The sequence below is a fragment of the Macaca fascicularis genome, chromosome 1 (genome assembly GCF_037993035.2).
Source record: "Macaca fascicularis isolate 582-1 chromosome 1, T2T-MFA8v1.1".
Classification (NCBI taxonomy): domain Eukaryota; kingdom Metazoa; phylum Chordata; class Mammalia; order Primates; family Cercopithecidae; genus Macaca; species Macaca fascicularis.
The window spans coordinates 202,765,808-202,782,269 of record NC_088375.1 but is presented as its reverse complement, the minus strand read 5'-3'; the positions used below and the strand labels follow the sequence as shown (position 1 = coordinate 202,782,269).

The 16,462-nt window shown below is 50.9% G+C and overlaps 2 protein-coding genes across 6 annotated transcripts in view; both read left to right on the top strand.

Moving 5' to 3' along the window:
- Window positions 1-3,883: 3,883 nt before the first annotated feature.
- FAM167B (family with sequence similarity 167 member B) lies at window positions 3,884-5,803 on the top strand. Of its 2 annotated transcripts, none has more exons than XM_005544116.5 (2): window positions 3,884-4,344; window positions 5,317-5,803. In XM_005544116.5, the coding sequence occupies exons 1-2, from the start codon at window positions 4,084-4,086 to the stop codon at window positions 5,545-5,547; spliced, it is 492 nt and encodes a 163-aa protein (XP_005544173.1). In that variant the 5' UTR covers window positions 3,884-4,083; the 3' UTR covers window positions 5,548-5,803. The 2 variants fall into 2 exon arrangements, with proteins under 2 accessions (XP_005544173.1, XP_045231682.1); XM_045375747.3 differs by having other exon boundaries at window positions 5,293-5,803.
- Window positions 5,804-8,033: 2,230 nt separating this feature from the next.
- LCK (LCK proto-oncogene, Src family tyrosine kinase) overlaps window positions 8,034-16,462 on the top strand; it is a 33,679-nt gene continuing 25,250 nt past the window's right edge. For all 4 annotated transcript variants that reach the window (XM_045375717.2, XM_065534142.1, XM_074013378.1 and 1 more), the window contains exon 1: window positions 8,034-8,141. The gene's annotated coding sequence lies outside the window, so the exon portion shown is untranslated. The remainder of the gene's footprint in view (window positions 8,142-16,462) is intronic.

The following is a 16,462-nucleotide window of genomic DNA, read 5'->3' as shown; positions in this document are numbered from 1 at the left end:
TTGCTTGATGGTCTTGATCTGACCTCGTGATCCGCCCACCTTGGCCTCCCAAAGTGCTGGGATTACAGGCCAGAGCCACCGCGCCCGGCCAATTTTGTATTTTTAGTAGAGACAGACTTTCTCCATGTTGGTCAGGCTTGTCTCCAATTCCCGACCTCAAGTGATGTGCCCACCTCAGCCTCCCAAAGTGCTGAGATTACAGGCCTGAGCCACCGTGGCCAGGCTCTGTTATTATTATTATTATTATTATTATTATTATTATTATTTTGAGATGGAGTCTCGCTCTGTCGCCCAGGCTGGAGTGCAGTGGCGGGATTTCGGCTCACTGCAAGCTCCGCCTCCCGGGTTCACACCATTCTCCTGCCTCAGCCTCCTGAGTAGCTGGGACTACAGGCGCCCGCCACCGCGCCCAGCTAATTTTTTGTATTTTTAGTAGAGACGGGGTTTCACCGTGTTAGCCAGGATGGTCTCGATTTCCTGACCTTGTGATCCGCCCACCTCGGCCTCCCAAAGTGCTGGGATTACAGGCGTGATATTATTATTATTATTTTATTTATTTATTTATTTATTTGAGATGGAGTCTCATTCTGTCACTCAGGCTGGAGTACAGTGGCACAATCTCGGTTCACTGCAACCTCTGCTTTCTTGGTTCAAGTGATTCTGTCACAGCCTCCTGAGTAGCTGGGACTACAGGCGCACACCACCATTCCCGACTACTTCTTGTATTTTTAGTAGAGATAGGGTTTCACCATATTGGCCAGGCTGGTCTCGAACTCCTGATCTTGTGATCTGCCTGCCTTGGCCTCCCAAAGTGTTGGGATTACAGGCGTGAGCCACTGCACCTGGCCTCTAGCAGCTCTATTATTAAGAGTGTATATGTTTTCACTTATTTATTTATTTATTTTTTTTTTTGAGATGGAGTTTCACTGTGTCACCCAGGCTGGAGAACAATGGTGCTATCTCAGCTCACTGCAACCTCCACCTCCAGGGTTCAAGAGATTCTCCTGCCTCAGCCTCCCATGTTTTCATTTCTTAAACACTGATGTCCACACTGTGCTGGATGCTGATTACTAAGAAGAATAATACCAACTTCTGCCTTCAAAGGGCCTTCTGGTCCACTCTGTTCCAGACTTTTGCATGTAAGTTTTGCACACACACACAAGCTTTCTTTCAAATAAAAAAAAAAAAGTGAAACCATAGTATAAACATAAAATTGGAACTATTCTATGAAAGAAATCAGACATGAAAGAATACATATTTGCTTCAGCCCAGGAGTTTGAAACCTTTTTTTTTTTTTTTTTTTTTTTTTTTTTGAGACGGAGTCTCGCTCTGTCGCCCAGGCTGTAGTGCAGTGGTGTGATCTCGGCTCACTGCAAGCTCCACCTCCTGGGTTCATACCATTTTCCTGCCTTAGCCTCCTGAGTAACTGGGACTACAGGCACCCGCCACCAGGCCCAGCTAATTTTTTTGTATTTTTTAGTAAAGATGGGGTTTCGCTGTGTTAGCCAGGATGGTCTCGATCTCCTAACCTCGTGATCCACCTGCCTTGGGCTCCCAAAGTGCTGGGATTACAGGCATGAGCCACCGCGCCCAGCCAAGTTCCAAACCATTATGAGCAACAGAGGAAGACCTCATCTCTATCAAAAATTAAAAAAAAAAAATTAGCTGGGTGTGGGGTCTTGGCCCTGTAAGTCCCAGCTACTGAGGAGGTGAAGCAAGATAATCACCTGAGTCCAAAAGTTCAAGGTTGCAGTGAGCCATAATCCCGCCACTGCACTCTAGCCTGGCAACAAAGCAAGACCCGGTCTGAAAAAAAAAAAAAAAAAAAAGTACAAATTGTAAAATTCCAGACCAGCAGCAGCAGCAGCTGGGATGGAAATTTGGTAGAAATGCAGATTACCAGGTCCCACCCCATACATACTGAATCTGAAACTCTGGGTGGTGGGGCCTAGCAAGCTTAGCAAGCTTTCTAGGTGATTCTGATGCATACTAAAGTTTGTGAACGACTAGAAGGTATACAAACAGAGAAAACTATGTTGTTAGAATGAGGGTAGTGTTACCCTTTGGAGATTAGTGACAGGCCAGGAGCACACGGGAAGCTAACAGCCCTTCCTGGGTGTTGTTAGAATGAGGGTGGTGTTACCCTTTGGAGATTAGTGACAGGCCAGGAGCACACGGGAAGCTAACAGCCCTTCCTGGGTGCTGGTAACACTCTGTTGCTTGATCTGGGGGCTGGTTACATGGATATGTTCACTTTGGGAGAATTCATCGAGCCATACATTCATTTATTTATTTATTTACTTATTTTTTGAGATGGAGTTTTGCTCTTTTTGCCCAGGCTGGAGTGCAATGGCGTGATCTTGGCTCACTGCAACCTCCACCTCCCGGGCTCCATTGATTCTCCTGCCTCACCCTCCTGGGTAGCTGGGATTACAGGCGTGCACCACCACGCCCAGATCATTTTGTATTTTTAGTAGAGATAGGGTTTCATCATGTTGGCCAGGCTGGTCTTAAACTCCTGACCTCAGGTGATCTGCCCGCCTCGGCCTTCCAAAATGTTGGGATTACAGGCGTGAGCCACCATGTCTCCATGCATTTATGATATGTACAGTTTTTCTGTGTGTATGTTATGCTTCTTTTCTTTCTTTCTCTTTCTCTTTCTTTCTCTCTCTCTCTTTCTTTCCTTCCTTCTTTTTTTTTTTTTTGAGACAGAGTCTCACTCTGTCGCCCAGGCTGGAGTGCAGTAGCCAGATCTCAGCTCACTGCAAGCTCCGCCTCCCGGGTTTACGCATTTTCCTGCCTCAGCCTCCCGAGTAGCTGGGACTACAGGCGCCTGCCACCTTGCCCGGCTAGTTTTTTTGTATTTTTTTAGTAGAGACGGGGTTTCACCGTGTTAGCCAGGATGGTCTCGATCTCCTGACCTCATGATCCGCCCGCCTCGGCCTCCCAAAGTGCTGGGATTACAGGCTTGAGCCACCGCGCCCGGCCTTTCTTCTTTCTTTTCTTTTCTTTTCTTTTTTTTTTTTTTCCTTTTCTTAGACAGACTCTTGCTGTGTCACCCAGGCTGGAATGCAATGGCTTGATCTCAGCTCACTGCAACCTCTGCCTCTCGAGTTTAGGCGATTCTCTTGCCTCAGCCTCCCAAGTAGCTGGGACTACAGACGCATGCTACCACACTCGGCTAATTTTTTGTATTTTTAGTAGAGACGGGGTTTCACCGTGTTAGCCAGGATGGTCTCGATCTCCTGACCTCTTGATCCGCCCACCTCAGCTTCCCAAAGTGCAGGGATTACAGGCATGAGGCACTGCAGCCATCCTTCTGTTGTGTACGTTATGTTTCAAAACAAAGTTTAAAAAAGGGAACTGCTCTGGTTGAAGCCCTGGGAGGGGCAGGGAGAGGGAAGGCAAGGAGCCCATCCACAGCTCTGCCCTTCTCCTGCAGGCAGCCCTTGAGGACTCCTTCGAGTATTAGCCTGAAATCCTTCATCTGTCCCAACAGAGCTCTGAGAAGGTCAGTGACTCGCCCAAGGTTCTGCAGAGCCAGCACTAGAACCCAGGTCTCCTGACTCCCAGGCCAGGGCCCTGGAGGCTAGTCCTTTCCTGAAGGGCTGGTGTCACGAGTAAGGACAAGGGGTGGCTAGGCAGCCTCCTCCCGGATCTCAGCTCCCTTAACTTGGGTCTTGGGAGGAGGGCCAAGATTCTGGTATGAATGATGCTTTTCTCATCCTGGAGTAACTTCCTTTCTGGGAACTGGGTGTCTCCTTCTGGGCAAAGACAATAAAATTCATCCAAAGGGCCAGAGGAGCAGGGTTCCTCCGGCCCCCACCCAGATGGGCATCACGTGGCTCTCAAGTTAGCAGTCCAGGAAAATTCCAGCCCTTGCATACTTGGCCTCACACAACCATCTGCTCACTCACCTTGGCACACTCAGCCCCCCTAACCCACCTTCAACATTGACCACCGCACACTCCCTGGCACGCTCTTCTCACTCTCAGCTTCTACCACCTCTCCCTGGGCAATATTGCCAGCCTTTCCCTAATTCCAGAGCTGCAGCCCTGCCCTGTCACTCACCTCAAACCTGCCATGTCCCTGGGGCTACTGAAATTCCAGGCAGTGGGTGAAGAGGACGAGGAGGATGAGGAGGGGGAGAGCCTGGACTCTGTGAAGGCACTGACAGCCAAGCTACAGCTGCAGACTCGGCGGCCCTCATATCTGGAGTGGACAGCCCAGGTCCAGAGCCAGGCCTGGCGCAGGGCCCAAGCCAAACCTGGACCAGGGGGACCTGGGGACATCTGTGGTTTCGACTCAATGGACACCGCCCTTGAGTGGCTCCGACAGGAGCTGGTGAGTCTGTTGGGGCGGGCAGCTTTGCACAGGGCCTCAGGCTGGTCCTCCTCAGGGCCCAAGACCACAGGCATGGGGCAGTTACTGCAGGCAACTCCGGTGTCCTGGGCCGAGGAGCTGGGAATGGATTTGTCCAGTGTTGTATTCAGGGAGTCTTGCTGAAGAAGGACTCCATCCAGTGTACTGACCTTATGCTCTTATTGCTTAGGGGACAGAACACTGGCGTTGGGGAGTGTGGGGCACCATTATAAATAGGGAAAGACACAGCTTCCCCTACTCTGGGACTTTCTATGGCCCAAAGATACAGCGACGCTGCAGGCAGATTCTGAAGAGATGAAGTTTCAGTAGGTGGCTCCCAACTCAGCATGTGCAGATATAAAGATACCCAGCTGGGCTCCAACGCAGAGATTCCGCTTAGTTGATCTGGGATGGGGCCCAGGCAGTTGGATTTGCTTAATAATGACTCCTGGCCGGGTGTGGTGGCTCACGCCTGTAATCCCAGCACTTTGGGAGGCTGAGGCGGGCGGATCATGATGAGGTCAGGAGATTGAGACCATCCTGGCTAACACGGTGAAACCCCGTCTCTACCGAAAATACAAAAAATTAGCCGGGCGTGGTGGCCGGCGCCTGTAGACCCAGCTACTCGGGAGGCTAGGGCAGGAGAATGGCGTGAACCTGGGAGGTGGAGCTTGCAGTGAGCCGAGATCGTGCCACTGCACTCCAGCCTGGAAGACAAAGCGAGACTCCGTCTCAAACAAACAAACAAATAAACAAACAAACAAACAAAGACTCCTTAGCTAGGTTTGAGAACCACCAGGTGAAGCCAGATTGGGAGATGGGGAGAGATCAAGCTGAGGTGAGAGGGGGCTGGGGAGGACACAGCCAGTGCAAAGGCCCGGCGTTGCCAGGAAGGGAGAAAGGGCGAGCGACCGAGGGCCTGTCCGGCAGGCTCACGCCCCCTCTCGGCCGCAGCGGGAGATGCAGGCGCAGGACCGGCAGTTGGCAGGGCAGCTGCTGCGGCTGCGGGCCCAGCTGCACCGGTTGAAGATGGACCAAGCCTGTCACCTGCATCAGGAGCTGCTGGATGAGGCCGAGCTGGAGCTGGAGCTGGAGCCCGGGGCCGGCCTGGCCCTGGCCCCGCTGCTGCGGCACCTGGGCCTCACGCGCATGAACATCAGCGCCCGGCGCTTCACCCTCTGCTGAGGAACACCTGTGCCCCCCTGACTCCCCGCCCCCTCTCCCAATGCTGCTTCCCCTGCCTGTCTGGGAAGAGGAAAGGGAGGGGTGCCCCAGAGGCACCAGCTCCTGGCGGGGGAGGAGGAACATTTAGGTTTCTGAGAGCTGAATTCCAAGAGTGCAAAACCCCAGCATCCTGTTTCCTCTGCTGCCCCAGCTGGGAGGGGGAGGAGGAGGATCTCACACCCTCAAACTCCTCAATAAACGCCCTTTCTGGTTCCTATCAAGGTCTCTTGCAGTCGTTTATTTAGGCCCAAAGCCGTTATCTGAATGTCGCCTGTCACTGGGACCACCCTAGTTCACTGCAGGCCCATGGGAGGTGACTTAGGTAAATTGGGCTGCTGAAGAATGCAGAATCTGGGAGACATAGGTTCAAAGCCAGCTACCCCATTTATTTATTTTTGTTGTTATTTCTTCTTCTCCTTCTTCTTTGAGACGGAGTCTCGCTCTGTCACCCAGGCTGGAGTGCAGTAGCGCAATCTCGGCTCACTGCAACCTCTGCCTCCTGGGATCAAGTGATTCTCCTGCCTCAGCCTCCCAAGTAGCTGGGATTACAAGCGGCCACCACTACATCTGGCTAATTTTATTTTATTTTATTTTATTTTATTTCTTTTCCTTCTCTTCTCTTCTCTTTTCCTTTCTTGAGATGCAATTTCACTCTTTCACCCAGGCTGGAGTGCAGTGGCGTGACCTTGGCTCACTGCAACCTCCGCCTTCCGATTTCAAGCGATTCTCCTGCCTCAGCCTCCTGAGTAACTGGGATTATAGGCACCCGCCACCATGCCTGGCTAATTTTTGTATTTTTAATAGAGACAGGGTTTCGCCATGTTGGCCAGGCTGGTCTCGAACTCCTGACCTCAAGTGATCCACCTGCCTGGGCCTCCCGAAGTGCTAGGATTACAGGCCTGAGCCACCGTTTATTTCTATTAGACCCTGAGGAGCTCCCTTAACCCCTGAGTCTATTTCCTCACCTCCACAATGGAGGTGCTGATTCTCACTCCACAGGCAGCGGATGTGCCTTAAGGGAAATAGTGCACAGTGAGCACTCAGTGAATGTGAACTATTACTCCCAGCTGCTGTCTTTCTACTCTGTGCTGAGACCCGGAGATGGACTGTGAAGTGTTCAGGCTTACATTGCAACGGAGTCTGGGCCCTGCACCTGGAGCTCCAACTCTAGGCTCTGTGTCACTGTGAAGGTTTTTCAACTTTGTCTCTCTCAGCCTTTGTTTCTTGTGTTACCCTCTTTGTCTGACTTTCCAACTCAGGCTTCCTCTTCCCCCCACCCATTTCCTGCCCCCCCTTCTCTCCGCAGCTGAGGTGCACACAGCATCGCTTCCACCTCACAAACCCCAACAATGCTCTGTGGGTTCCCCTCCCCCCACCAGCTCACTCAGGCAGTGACGCATGTGCACTTTCCTCCTGCGGGGGTCAAGGCTGGGTTCTCGGACCCGATGAGGCCACCTGGCGTTCCTCATATCACTGGTGACCTGGCCCTCAGCTAATGATGGGCGCCCCCTCAGCCTGGCCCCAGGGGAAATGGAAATTCTTTGCCTGCCTGCTGCTCGTGAGGATCTTCTTGCCTCCTGCTTATAACAGAAAGTCCTGACTGTCTGTGGCCTGCACCTGGGGGCCTGAGCGGCCCTGTTTGCTCTGTCATCCACCTGTTGCAGGAGATAGTGCCAAGCCCTTCACCTCTGCCAGGGGCTGTGACCTTGCCTCTACCTGAATTCAAAGTGTTGCCCTACTCTCCGACCATGATTAGTGGGTGTTGTCCTGGCCTCTGACTACAGCAGGGGCCGTTACGATGCCCTCTTGGAGACATGAGGTTGTCCTCCTGTCTGCCTCCTGAAACAGGCTGTTTTCCAGCACTCTGTCTGTAAGAGGGATGGTAGCCTACCATTCACCTACCCTTGACTATAATAAAGCCACTGTCCCATGCTCCGAGATGACATGGGAATTGTTCTCTTGGCCTGACCTGACTGTAACATGCGTGGTCTGCTCACCAGCTATTTAACAGGGATATTGTCCTCTCCTCTGACTCTGAATGATGCTACCTTTGCTGCCAGATAGAAACAAAAGGGTCTCTCAGCTGCAACAGTGGTGCTGCGGTGCTGCTTGCCTCTCACCGTAAGCTGAGTGTGTGTCTGCTTGCCCCCTGCTCCCTGGGCCCAAAGGCTGCCCTTGAATCTCCTGCCCAGATGCACTCTGGAGGGCAGAAGGGAGGGTCTATCAGACATCCTCCCCTCAACTTTAAACCTCCCAGTGTCGCCCTGGGACAGTAGGGGAAGTAGGGCCTGGCCTGGAGATGTAGGGGACCCCCAAGGGCTGAGAGGCGGGGGTCTATGGTGGCAGGAAGCTTGGGGTGCTAGAGGGTTGTGGTTGGGCTGCTGGGGCCCGGTTGGCTGCGGAGCCCTCGGGAGGAGGCAGGAAGTCAGGGTGGGACGTGGGCGCGAGGAGACAGGTGGTGGCTACGACGGTGAAGGGAGCTGAGACTGTCCAGGCAGCCAACTTAGGCCAGGAGGACCATGTGAATGGGACCAGAGGGCTCCCGGGCTGGGCAGGTAAGGAGCGCTGGTACTGGGGGCGCAGGCACTGGGGTGAGAGGCCTGATAGCAGACGGCTGCGGTTACGCGGGCCCAGGCTCCCTAGGGACACAGCAGCCCTTTGTGGCTGGGGAGAGAAGATCCTCGCTCAAGGTCAAGTGGGAGGCAGGCAGTGTCGCTGGGTTGCCTCTTTCCTGCGAAGCTGGTGGCGCTTGCCTCTGCCGTGCTGTCCACCAGCAGCCCCACCTCACTGGGACCATGTTTCCTGGAGACCAGGCACATGGACAGTCAGGTGTTAAAAAGGCTTCCAGAAACCACCAAATCCAGTCCCTCATGCCATGAGGATGAGGCTCCTGAGGCCCAGAGATAACAAGGCACTCACTGCCTATGGTTTCTCAGCAAGGCAGTGGCAGGGCTGGGCCACTGCCACTGAGAGAGTGATGTCCGAGGCTGTGACCACCCCGCCTGGAGCAGGGTGATGGACAGGTTGGACTCAGAGGACCCAGGAATCCTTCTGGTTTCTGGGACAGACCCCAGTGACAAGAATCTCCTGAGAGAGAGACAGAGAGAGAGAGAGAGAGAGAGAGAGAGAGATCACCCAGGGCATCCAGATGGACATGCGAGGAGTGATTTTATCCTCAGTGATCGAGGGAAGAGTCTCCTGATGGGCGTGGACTAATATGTGTGGGGGTGTCCATCACCCGGGATGGAGCTCCAGGGTGGATGGACATATCTGATCTGAGTCTGGGAGGTTGGGAGTGAAAGAGAATGATGGGAGAAAGGAAGAGGAAGTACTATTTTTATCCCAGACAGGGGTGCAGTTGGCCCTGGGTGAGGAAGCGCTGAACTCCCATCTGGAAAGTCACCATTCCTGCCCCTGCCAAGCGTCACAGCAGGATGTCCTCCCCTCGCCCCTGGCTCCCTCCGGCTTCAGCCCTGCCTGTGTAGGGCCAGTTGGTTTTGCTGATTCCTGCTTCAAACCCCAGGGAGGTGGAGAGAGATTGGGGAGGCATAGTTGCTACCTGCTCACCTCCTCACTTTTTAACTCTGAGCCTTAATTTTTTGGGGGAGTCCCCACTCAGCCAGATTTCCAGGTTTCCCCTGCTTCGTTGGAGTTTTTCTTGACACACACTTTCCGCCTAGTCAGCAGGTCCCAGCCTTTCTCCTATCTACAGCTCCGAGTCCTGTAGTCTCTTGTGGGGGCTAGGGAACATGGTGGCTCTCCCCGCGCTTCAGGGAGGGTCATTCACCCTGGACAGGCATGAGCAGTTCCTTCCACCCAGCCCTATGACAGATGAATCAAACAGGGTCCCTTGCTCTTGGGCCCCAGGAACAGAGGCTCTTCTCAAAGAGAGAAGGGCCAAGTGGACAGGGGCTGACAACAGGCTGAGGGTTGGTTCAGAGGAGGGGAGAAGGCATTTCTTAAGATCTGGAAAGCTTCCTGCCAGAGTCAAGACAGTTCTGAGAAGGAGAAAGACCCATTTTCGAGAGTGCCTAGGATATGAAGCCAAGGTCACTATCCCTGGATTCTGTTCCTTGGGTACCACGAGGCCAGAGACCTCAGAGCAAGACCAAAGGCAAGAGAGCCCACAGATGTGGTGTGGGGCAGAGAACATGCATTTCAGAGACAGGCCGACCCAGTCACAATTCCGCTCTACCATGTCCTTGAGCAAGTGGCTTCATCTCTCTCTGAACTTCAGTTTACTTACCTGTAAAGAGGCAATAATCAAGCTGGGCGCGGTGGCTCACACCTGTAATCCCAGCACTTTGCGAGGCTGAGGCGGGCAGATCACTTGAGGCCAGGAGCTTGAGACCAGGCTGGCCAACATGGTGAAACCCTGTCTTCACTAAAAATGCAAAATTAGCCAGGCGTGGTGGCAGTGGCAGGTGCCTGTAATCCCAGCTACTCAGGGGGCTGAGGCAGAATCGCTTGAACCCAGGAGGTGCAGGTTGTAGTGAGCAGAGATCAAGTCATTGCACTCCAGCCTAGGCAACAGATTGAAACTCCGTCTCAAACAAAAATGCCTCCTGGGTTCAGGCGATTCTCCTGCCTCAGCCTCCCAAGTGCTAGGATTACAGGTGCGCCACCACGCCTAGCTAATTTTTGCATTTTTAGTAGAGATGGGGTTTCACCATATTGGCCAGGATGGTTTCGATCTCCTGACCTTGTGATCCGCCCACCTCGGCCTCCCAAAGTGCTGGGATTACAGGCGTGAGCCACTGCACCTGGCCGGCACATAGTAGGTGTTCAAGGGAAGTGAGGCACTCCCTCCCCCTGCAAATGATGCACCAAAAGGAGGGCTGTCCACACCCAAATTACGCCCACTCAGCAGCTTGGCAGGCCAGTGAACCACCCATTCCCTCACATTTGTGGTGTGGCTTTGCAAATCAGCCTGCTTCCTGTATATAGTGTGAGGGGTGTGAGAACTCAAGCAGGCTGGACTCTGAGCAGGGCCATGGGATCTGCTTTAGAAGAGGGTCTCTCACACAGCCACACACAGACACACACACACACAAGCCAAAACACCATACATATTATAGGAAAATGTATGTGTACAGATGTGTTCAGAAGCAGGGCAGGGACTACACATAAAACACAGACTATATCCTATAACTCCAGGCACACACCCAAGCTGATGGCTTCAAGGCCAAGCTCAATTCAGTGAAAGTAATTCTCAGTGGGGTGGGGTGGGGTGGGGGGTGAGGAGCAGGTAGGACCAAGGTACCATCCAGTAATGTGGCCTCTTAACAATCAACCTCAGTGTTGATTTTAAAGTATCTGGAGCTAGGGGTTCGAGGCTGCAGTGAGCTATGATCGCTCCACTGCACTCTGGCCTGGGTGACACAGCTAGATTCTATCTCTAAAAAATAAATATGGCAGGGCACAGTGGCTTATGCCTGTAATCCCAGCACTTTTGGAGGCCAAGGTGGGTGGATCATCTGATGTCAGGAGTTCGAAACCAGCCTGGCCATCATGGAAAATCCCTGTCTCTGCTAAAAATACAAAAAATTAGCCAGGCGTGGTGGCACATGCCTGTAATTCCAGCTACTCAGGAGGCTGGCAGGAGAATCGCTTGAACCCGGGAGGCGGAGGTTGCAGTGAGCTGATTGCACCATTGCACTCTAGCCTGGGCGACAAGAGTAAGTCTCCGTGTCAAAATACATACACACATACATACATAACGTATCTGGAACTCCTTTTCCAACTGTTGTACTAAAGGACACTAGTTGCATTAGGCACCTGGAAAGGAGAGGGCTCTGAGGCCAACTCAACATGGCTTCAGCTACAAGCTCTGGCCCATCATAATCACGATCACATCACAACCAACATTAGCTTGTTAAAGCTCCAAAAGTCTCCCCGAGAAGAAGCCTGATTCGCTTTGTCTAAACCAGTGTTTCCTGAACTTCCTGGGTCATAAACCTTTTTGTCCCATGTCACCTATTCTATGTTGATGCCTTTTGATACAAGGAGAGGAGTGGGAGGGCAGGGTGGGCTGTGCAGAGACACTCACATGATTGTGTCTCATGGTAGAGTTTATGTCTTGGCAGTAGTTTTGTTGTTTATGTTTTCTCTCTCTTTTTTTTTTTTTTTTTTTTGAGACAAAGTCTTACTCTGTTGCCCAGGGTGGAGTGCAGTGGCACAATCTTGGTTCACTGCAACCTCCGCCTCCCAGGTTCCAGCGATTCTCCTGCCTCAGCTTTCCTAGTAGCTGGGATTACAGGCGTGTGCCACCACGCCTGGCTAGGATTTTTTTGTTTGTTTGTTTGTTTTTTGAGACGGAGTTTCGCTCTTGTTGCCCAGGCTGGAGTGCAGTGGCGCGATCTTGGCTCCCCGCAACTTTGCCTCCCAGGTTCAAGTGATTCTCCTGCTCAGCTTCCTGAGTAGCTGGGATTACAGGCATGGGCCACCATGCCCGGCTAATTTTGTGTTTTTAGTAGAGATGGAGTTTCTCCATGTTGGTTAGGCTGGTCTCAAACTCCTGACCTCAGGTGATCTGCCTGCCTCAGCCTCCCAAAGTGCTGGGATTACAGGCGTGAGTCACCTCGCCCAGCTGTTTTTGTTTTCTTATTACAAAATTAGCACATTGCTGTTTTAAAAACACTCAAACAGGCCAGGCACAGTGGCTCACGCCTGTAATCCTAGCACTCTGGGGGGCCATGATGGGAGGATCACGCGGGCCCGGGAGTTTGAGACCCGCCTGGGCAACATAGTGAGACCCCATCTCTATTTAATTATTGAAAAAAATAAATAAAATTTAAAACTCAAACAGTACAGAGGCATATAAAGAAATATAAGAAACGCAGCCTCCTCCAAACCCACTTCTGGGATATGCCCATCGTGAACCATTTGGTGTGTGTCCTTCCAGATTTTCCTATGTATGGCTGCTGGAAAACATGGAGGTTGAGTCTAGTCTCTGCAGGCTGGCAGACCAGGACTCACTTCACAACTCCACTGTTCATTTGTTTGTTGTGAGGCCTCAGACAAATCATTTTACCTGGTTTGGGCCTCAGTCTTTGCATCTGTAAAATGGGGATAATAATAGCACTTCATAGGATTATTATGAGAATTACATGAAATAATGCAAATAAAGGCTTAGCACAGAGCTTATTTAAAAGAATCCCCGGCCGGGCGCGGTGGCTCAAGCCTGTAATCCCAGCACTTTGGGAGGCCGAGACGGGCGGATCACGAGGTCGGGAGATCGAGACCATCCTGGTTAACACGGTGAAACCCCGTCTCTACTAAAAAATACAAAAAACTAGCCGGGTGAGGTGGCGGGCGCCTGTAGTCCCAGCTACTGGGGAGGCTGAGGCAGGAGAATGGCATGAACCCGGGAGGCGGAGCTTGCAGTGAGCTGAGATCCGGCCACTGCACTCCAGCCTGGGTGACAGAGCGAGACTCCGTCTCAAAAAAAAAAAAAAAAAAAAAAAGAATCCCCTATATACATATGTCAATGCAAATAGGCATATACTCTGCATTCTGTTCCGCAACTTGCTTGCCATGGGGTATGCGGGATGTCTTTCCGTGTCAGTATGTGGAGCTCTGCCTCATCCTTTTAACTGTTTCACTAAACGTTAGCTTGGTAAATGGTTAACGGTGGTGATTTTGAAATGTTACTTCCTGGCAAGTGTTGCTGTCGCGTGCGGCCATGTTGTTGGTAGTCTCAGATATTATTGATCAGTGAGCTAACTACAAGCCTTACAGCCTCCTGTGGAAATGAAGTGACCCACCAGAGGGACACCCACCTCTGTCACAGAGGGCAGGGCCAAATGCATGGGACGCTCTCTGCTCACCTCTGCGTCCTCAGCACTAGGTCAGAATCTGGCACGTAGGAGGCATCTATTAAATTTTTTTTTTTTTAGAGATAGTGTCTCACTCTGTTGCCCAGGTTGGGGCACTGTAATTTCACACACCTGGGCTTGAGTGGTTGTCCCACCTCAGCTTCCTGAGTAGCCTAGGACTACAGATGTGTATCACCACGCCCAGGTAATTATAAAATAATTCCTGGCCAGGCACACCTGTAATCCCAATACTTTGGGAGACTGAGGCAGGAAGATCTCTTGAGACTAGGCATTTAAGACTAGCCGGTGCAACATAGCAACACTCCGTCTCTATTAAAACATAATAATAACAATACATTTCATTTATTTATTTATTTATAGATGGAGTCTTGCTCTGTCACCCAGGCTGGAGTGCAGTGGTGCAATGTCAGCTCACTGCAACCTCTGCCTCCGGGTTCAAGCAATTCTCCTGCCTCAGCTTCCCAAGTAGCTGGGACTACAGGCACATGCCACCACGCCTGGCTAATTTTTGTATTTTTAGTAGAAACGGGGTTTCACCATGTTGTCCAGGCTGGTCTCGAACTCCTGGCCTCAAGTGATCCACCCCTGCTTGGCCGCCCAAAGTGCTGGGATTACAGGTGTGAGCCACCGTGCCTGGCATAATACCCTTTACGTGTAAAATGTAAAATAAATTTTTGGCTGGGCCAAAATGTAAAAATTTTGGGAGGCTGAGGCGGGTGGATCATCTGAGGTCAGGAGTTCGAAACCAGCCTGGCTAACATGGTGAAACCCTGTCTCTACTAAAAATACGAAAAATTAGCCAGGCGTAGTGGCAGGTGCCTGTAATCCCAGCTACTCGGGAGGTTGAGGCAGGAGAATCGTTTGAACCCAGGAGGTACAGGTTGCAATGAACCGAGATCGTGCCATTGTACTCCAGCCTGGGCAACAAGAGCGAAACTCCATCTTTAAAAAAAAAAAAAAAAAGTGTGTGTGGAGATAAGGTCTCACTATTTCACCCAGGCTGCACTCACACTATGTACGGTCTCAAGCAATCCTCCCACTTCACCCATTACGTTTTTGTCAATAGGCCAGCTCCTTTCATCCACAAGCAGCAGCCTAAGCTCAAAGTTCTCTCTTGTAGTGCAGCATTTCCTAAAATATGACCTGTACACCACTCAAGTGTGTGAGTGATTTTAGGGGATAATGGATGAACATTTACGAATGTTAATTTTTTTTAGTGTGCGCTTTTGTTTCACTTCCATTTATGTCTCATGATTTTGGTTTTCCATTTATGGTAGTAAAGTTTCCATTTTAGGTACATATATCAAAGATGAAAAAGTAGCCCGTGGAAGTGCCAAAAATCATGAAGGAAAATGAAAATGATCAATCATTTTAGCCTGGAAGATGTTTAAGGCCAGTGTCTATGTAGCAAGCACTATGTTAAAAATTTTATTTTATGAGATCATCTATATATCACGTATCATGCTCACCACAGCCAGCCCTAGATGCAAGTCTTATTTTTGTCATCATTTTGCTGATGAAGGAACTGAGGGAAGTACAGAGGTTTAGCAACCTGCCCAACAGCCTTCTGCCAGTAAGTCTTGTTTTTTTTGTTTTTTTTGTTTTGTTTTTGAGACAAGGTCTCGCTCTGTCACCTAGGCTGGAGGGTAGTGGCTCAATCTTGGCTAACCATAGCCTTGACCTCCCCAAGCTCAGGTGATCCTCCCACCTCATCCTCCCAAGTAGCTGGGACCACAAGCATGGGACATCAAGTCTGGCTAATTTTTGTATTTTTTTTTGTACCGATGGGGTTTTGCCATGTTGCCCAGGCTGGTCTCAAACTCCTGGGCTCAAGTATTTGTCTGCCCACCTCAGCCTCCCAAAGTGCTGGGATTATAGGCATGAACCACCACGCTTGGTGCCCTTCTGCCAGCAAGTGATTGGGAGAACCTGGGATTGAACTTGGGTTGCCATGGCATGGACATGGTGAACTGAGCTTCCATAACTGCCAGACTCCCAGAAACTTTCATAAAGCAGTGTGGATTGCCAAGCTGTAAGTAAGGCTCCATCCTAATAAAACTCCCATGGTGCAAGAAGCACACCAAGGTACCCAAGGTAGGGGACTCAGTAAAAGGGATTATCAGGTACATTCATGTTACTAGTTGGGGGACTTCTACTAAAATACCAATTAGAATAATTGCTCTATATCCTTTATTTATAGCGATACTTGACTAGCAGAATCAGTTCTATGTTCAAGACATAAATACATTTTGTTTGCATATAAAATAAGGCTTTTGTTGTTGTTGTTGTTCTCTGTGTCAAGAAGCTACTGAGTTCATTCAAAAAAGGTATTAAGCCAGGCGTGGTGGCTTGCACCTATAATCACAGCATTTTGGGAGGCCAAAGCAAGGGGACTGCTTGAGCCCAGGAGTTCAAGACCAGCCTGGGGAACATAGCCAGAATCCACCTTTACAAAAAATAAAAAAATTAACTGGGTTTGGTGGTGTGTACCTGTGCTCCCAGCTGCTCAGGAGGCTGAGGTGGGAGGATCACTTGAGCCCAGGAGGTTGAGGCTGCAATGAGCCATGATCATGCCGCCACACTCCAGCCTGGGCAATAGAGTGCGATCCCATCTCTAAAAGAAAAAAAAAGGAGAGAGAGAGAGAGGAATTAAAGTCAGGTGCAGTGGCTCGTGCCTGTAATCCCAGCTATTCGGGAGGCTGAGATGGGAGGATTGCTTGAGGCCAGAAGTTTCAGACTGCAGTGAGCTACAATCATGTGCTGAACTACTTCAGCCTGGGTGACAGAGTGAGATGTGAGACTCCATCTCTTTAAAAAAAAAAAAAAAAAAAAAAAAAAACCGGCCGGCCGTGGTGGCTCATGCCAGTAATCCCAGCACTATGGGAGGCCGAGGCGGGTGCATCACGAGGTCAGGAGATTGAGACCATCCTGGCTAACACGGTGAAACTCTGTCTCTACCAAAAATACAAAAAATCAGCCAGGCATGGTGGTGGGCGCCTGTAGTCCCAGCTACTCAGGAGGCTGAGGCAGGAGAATGG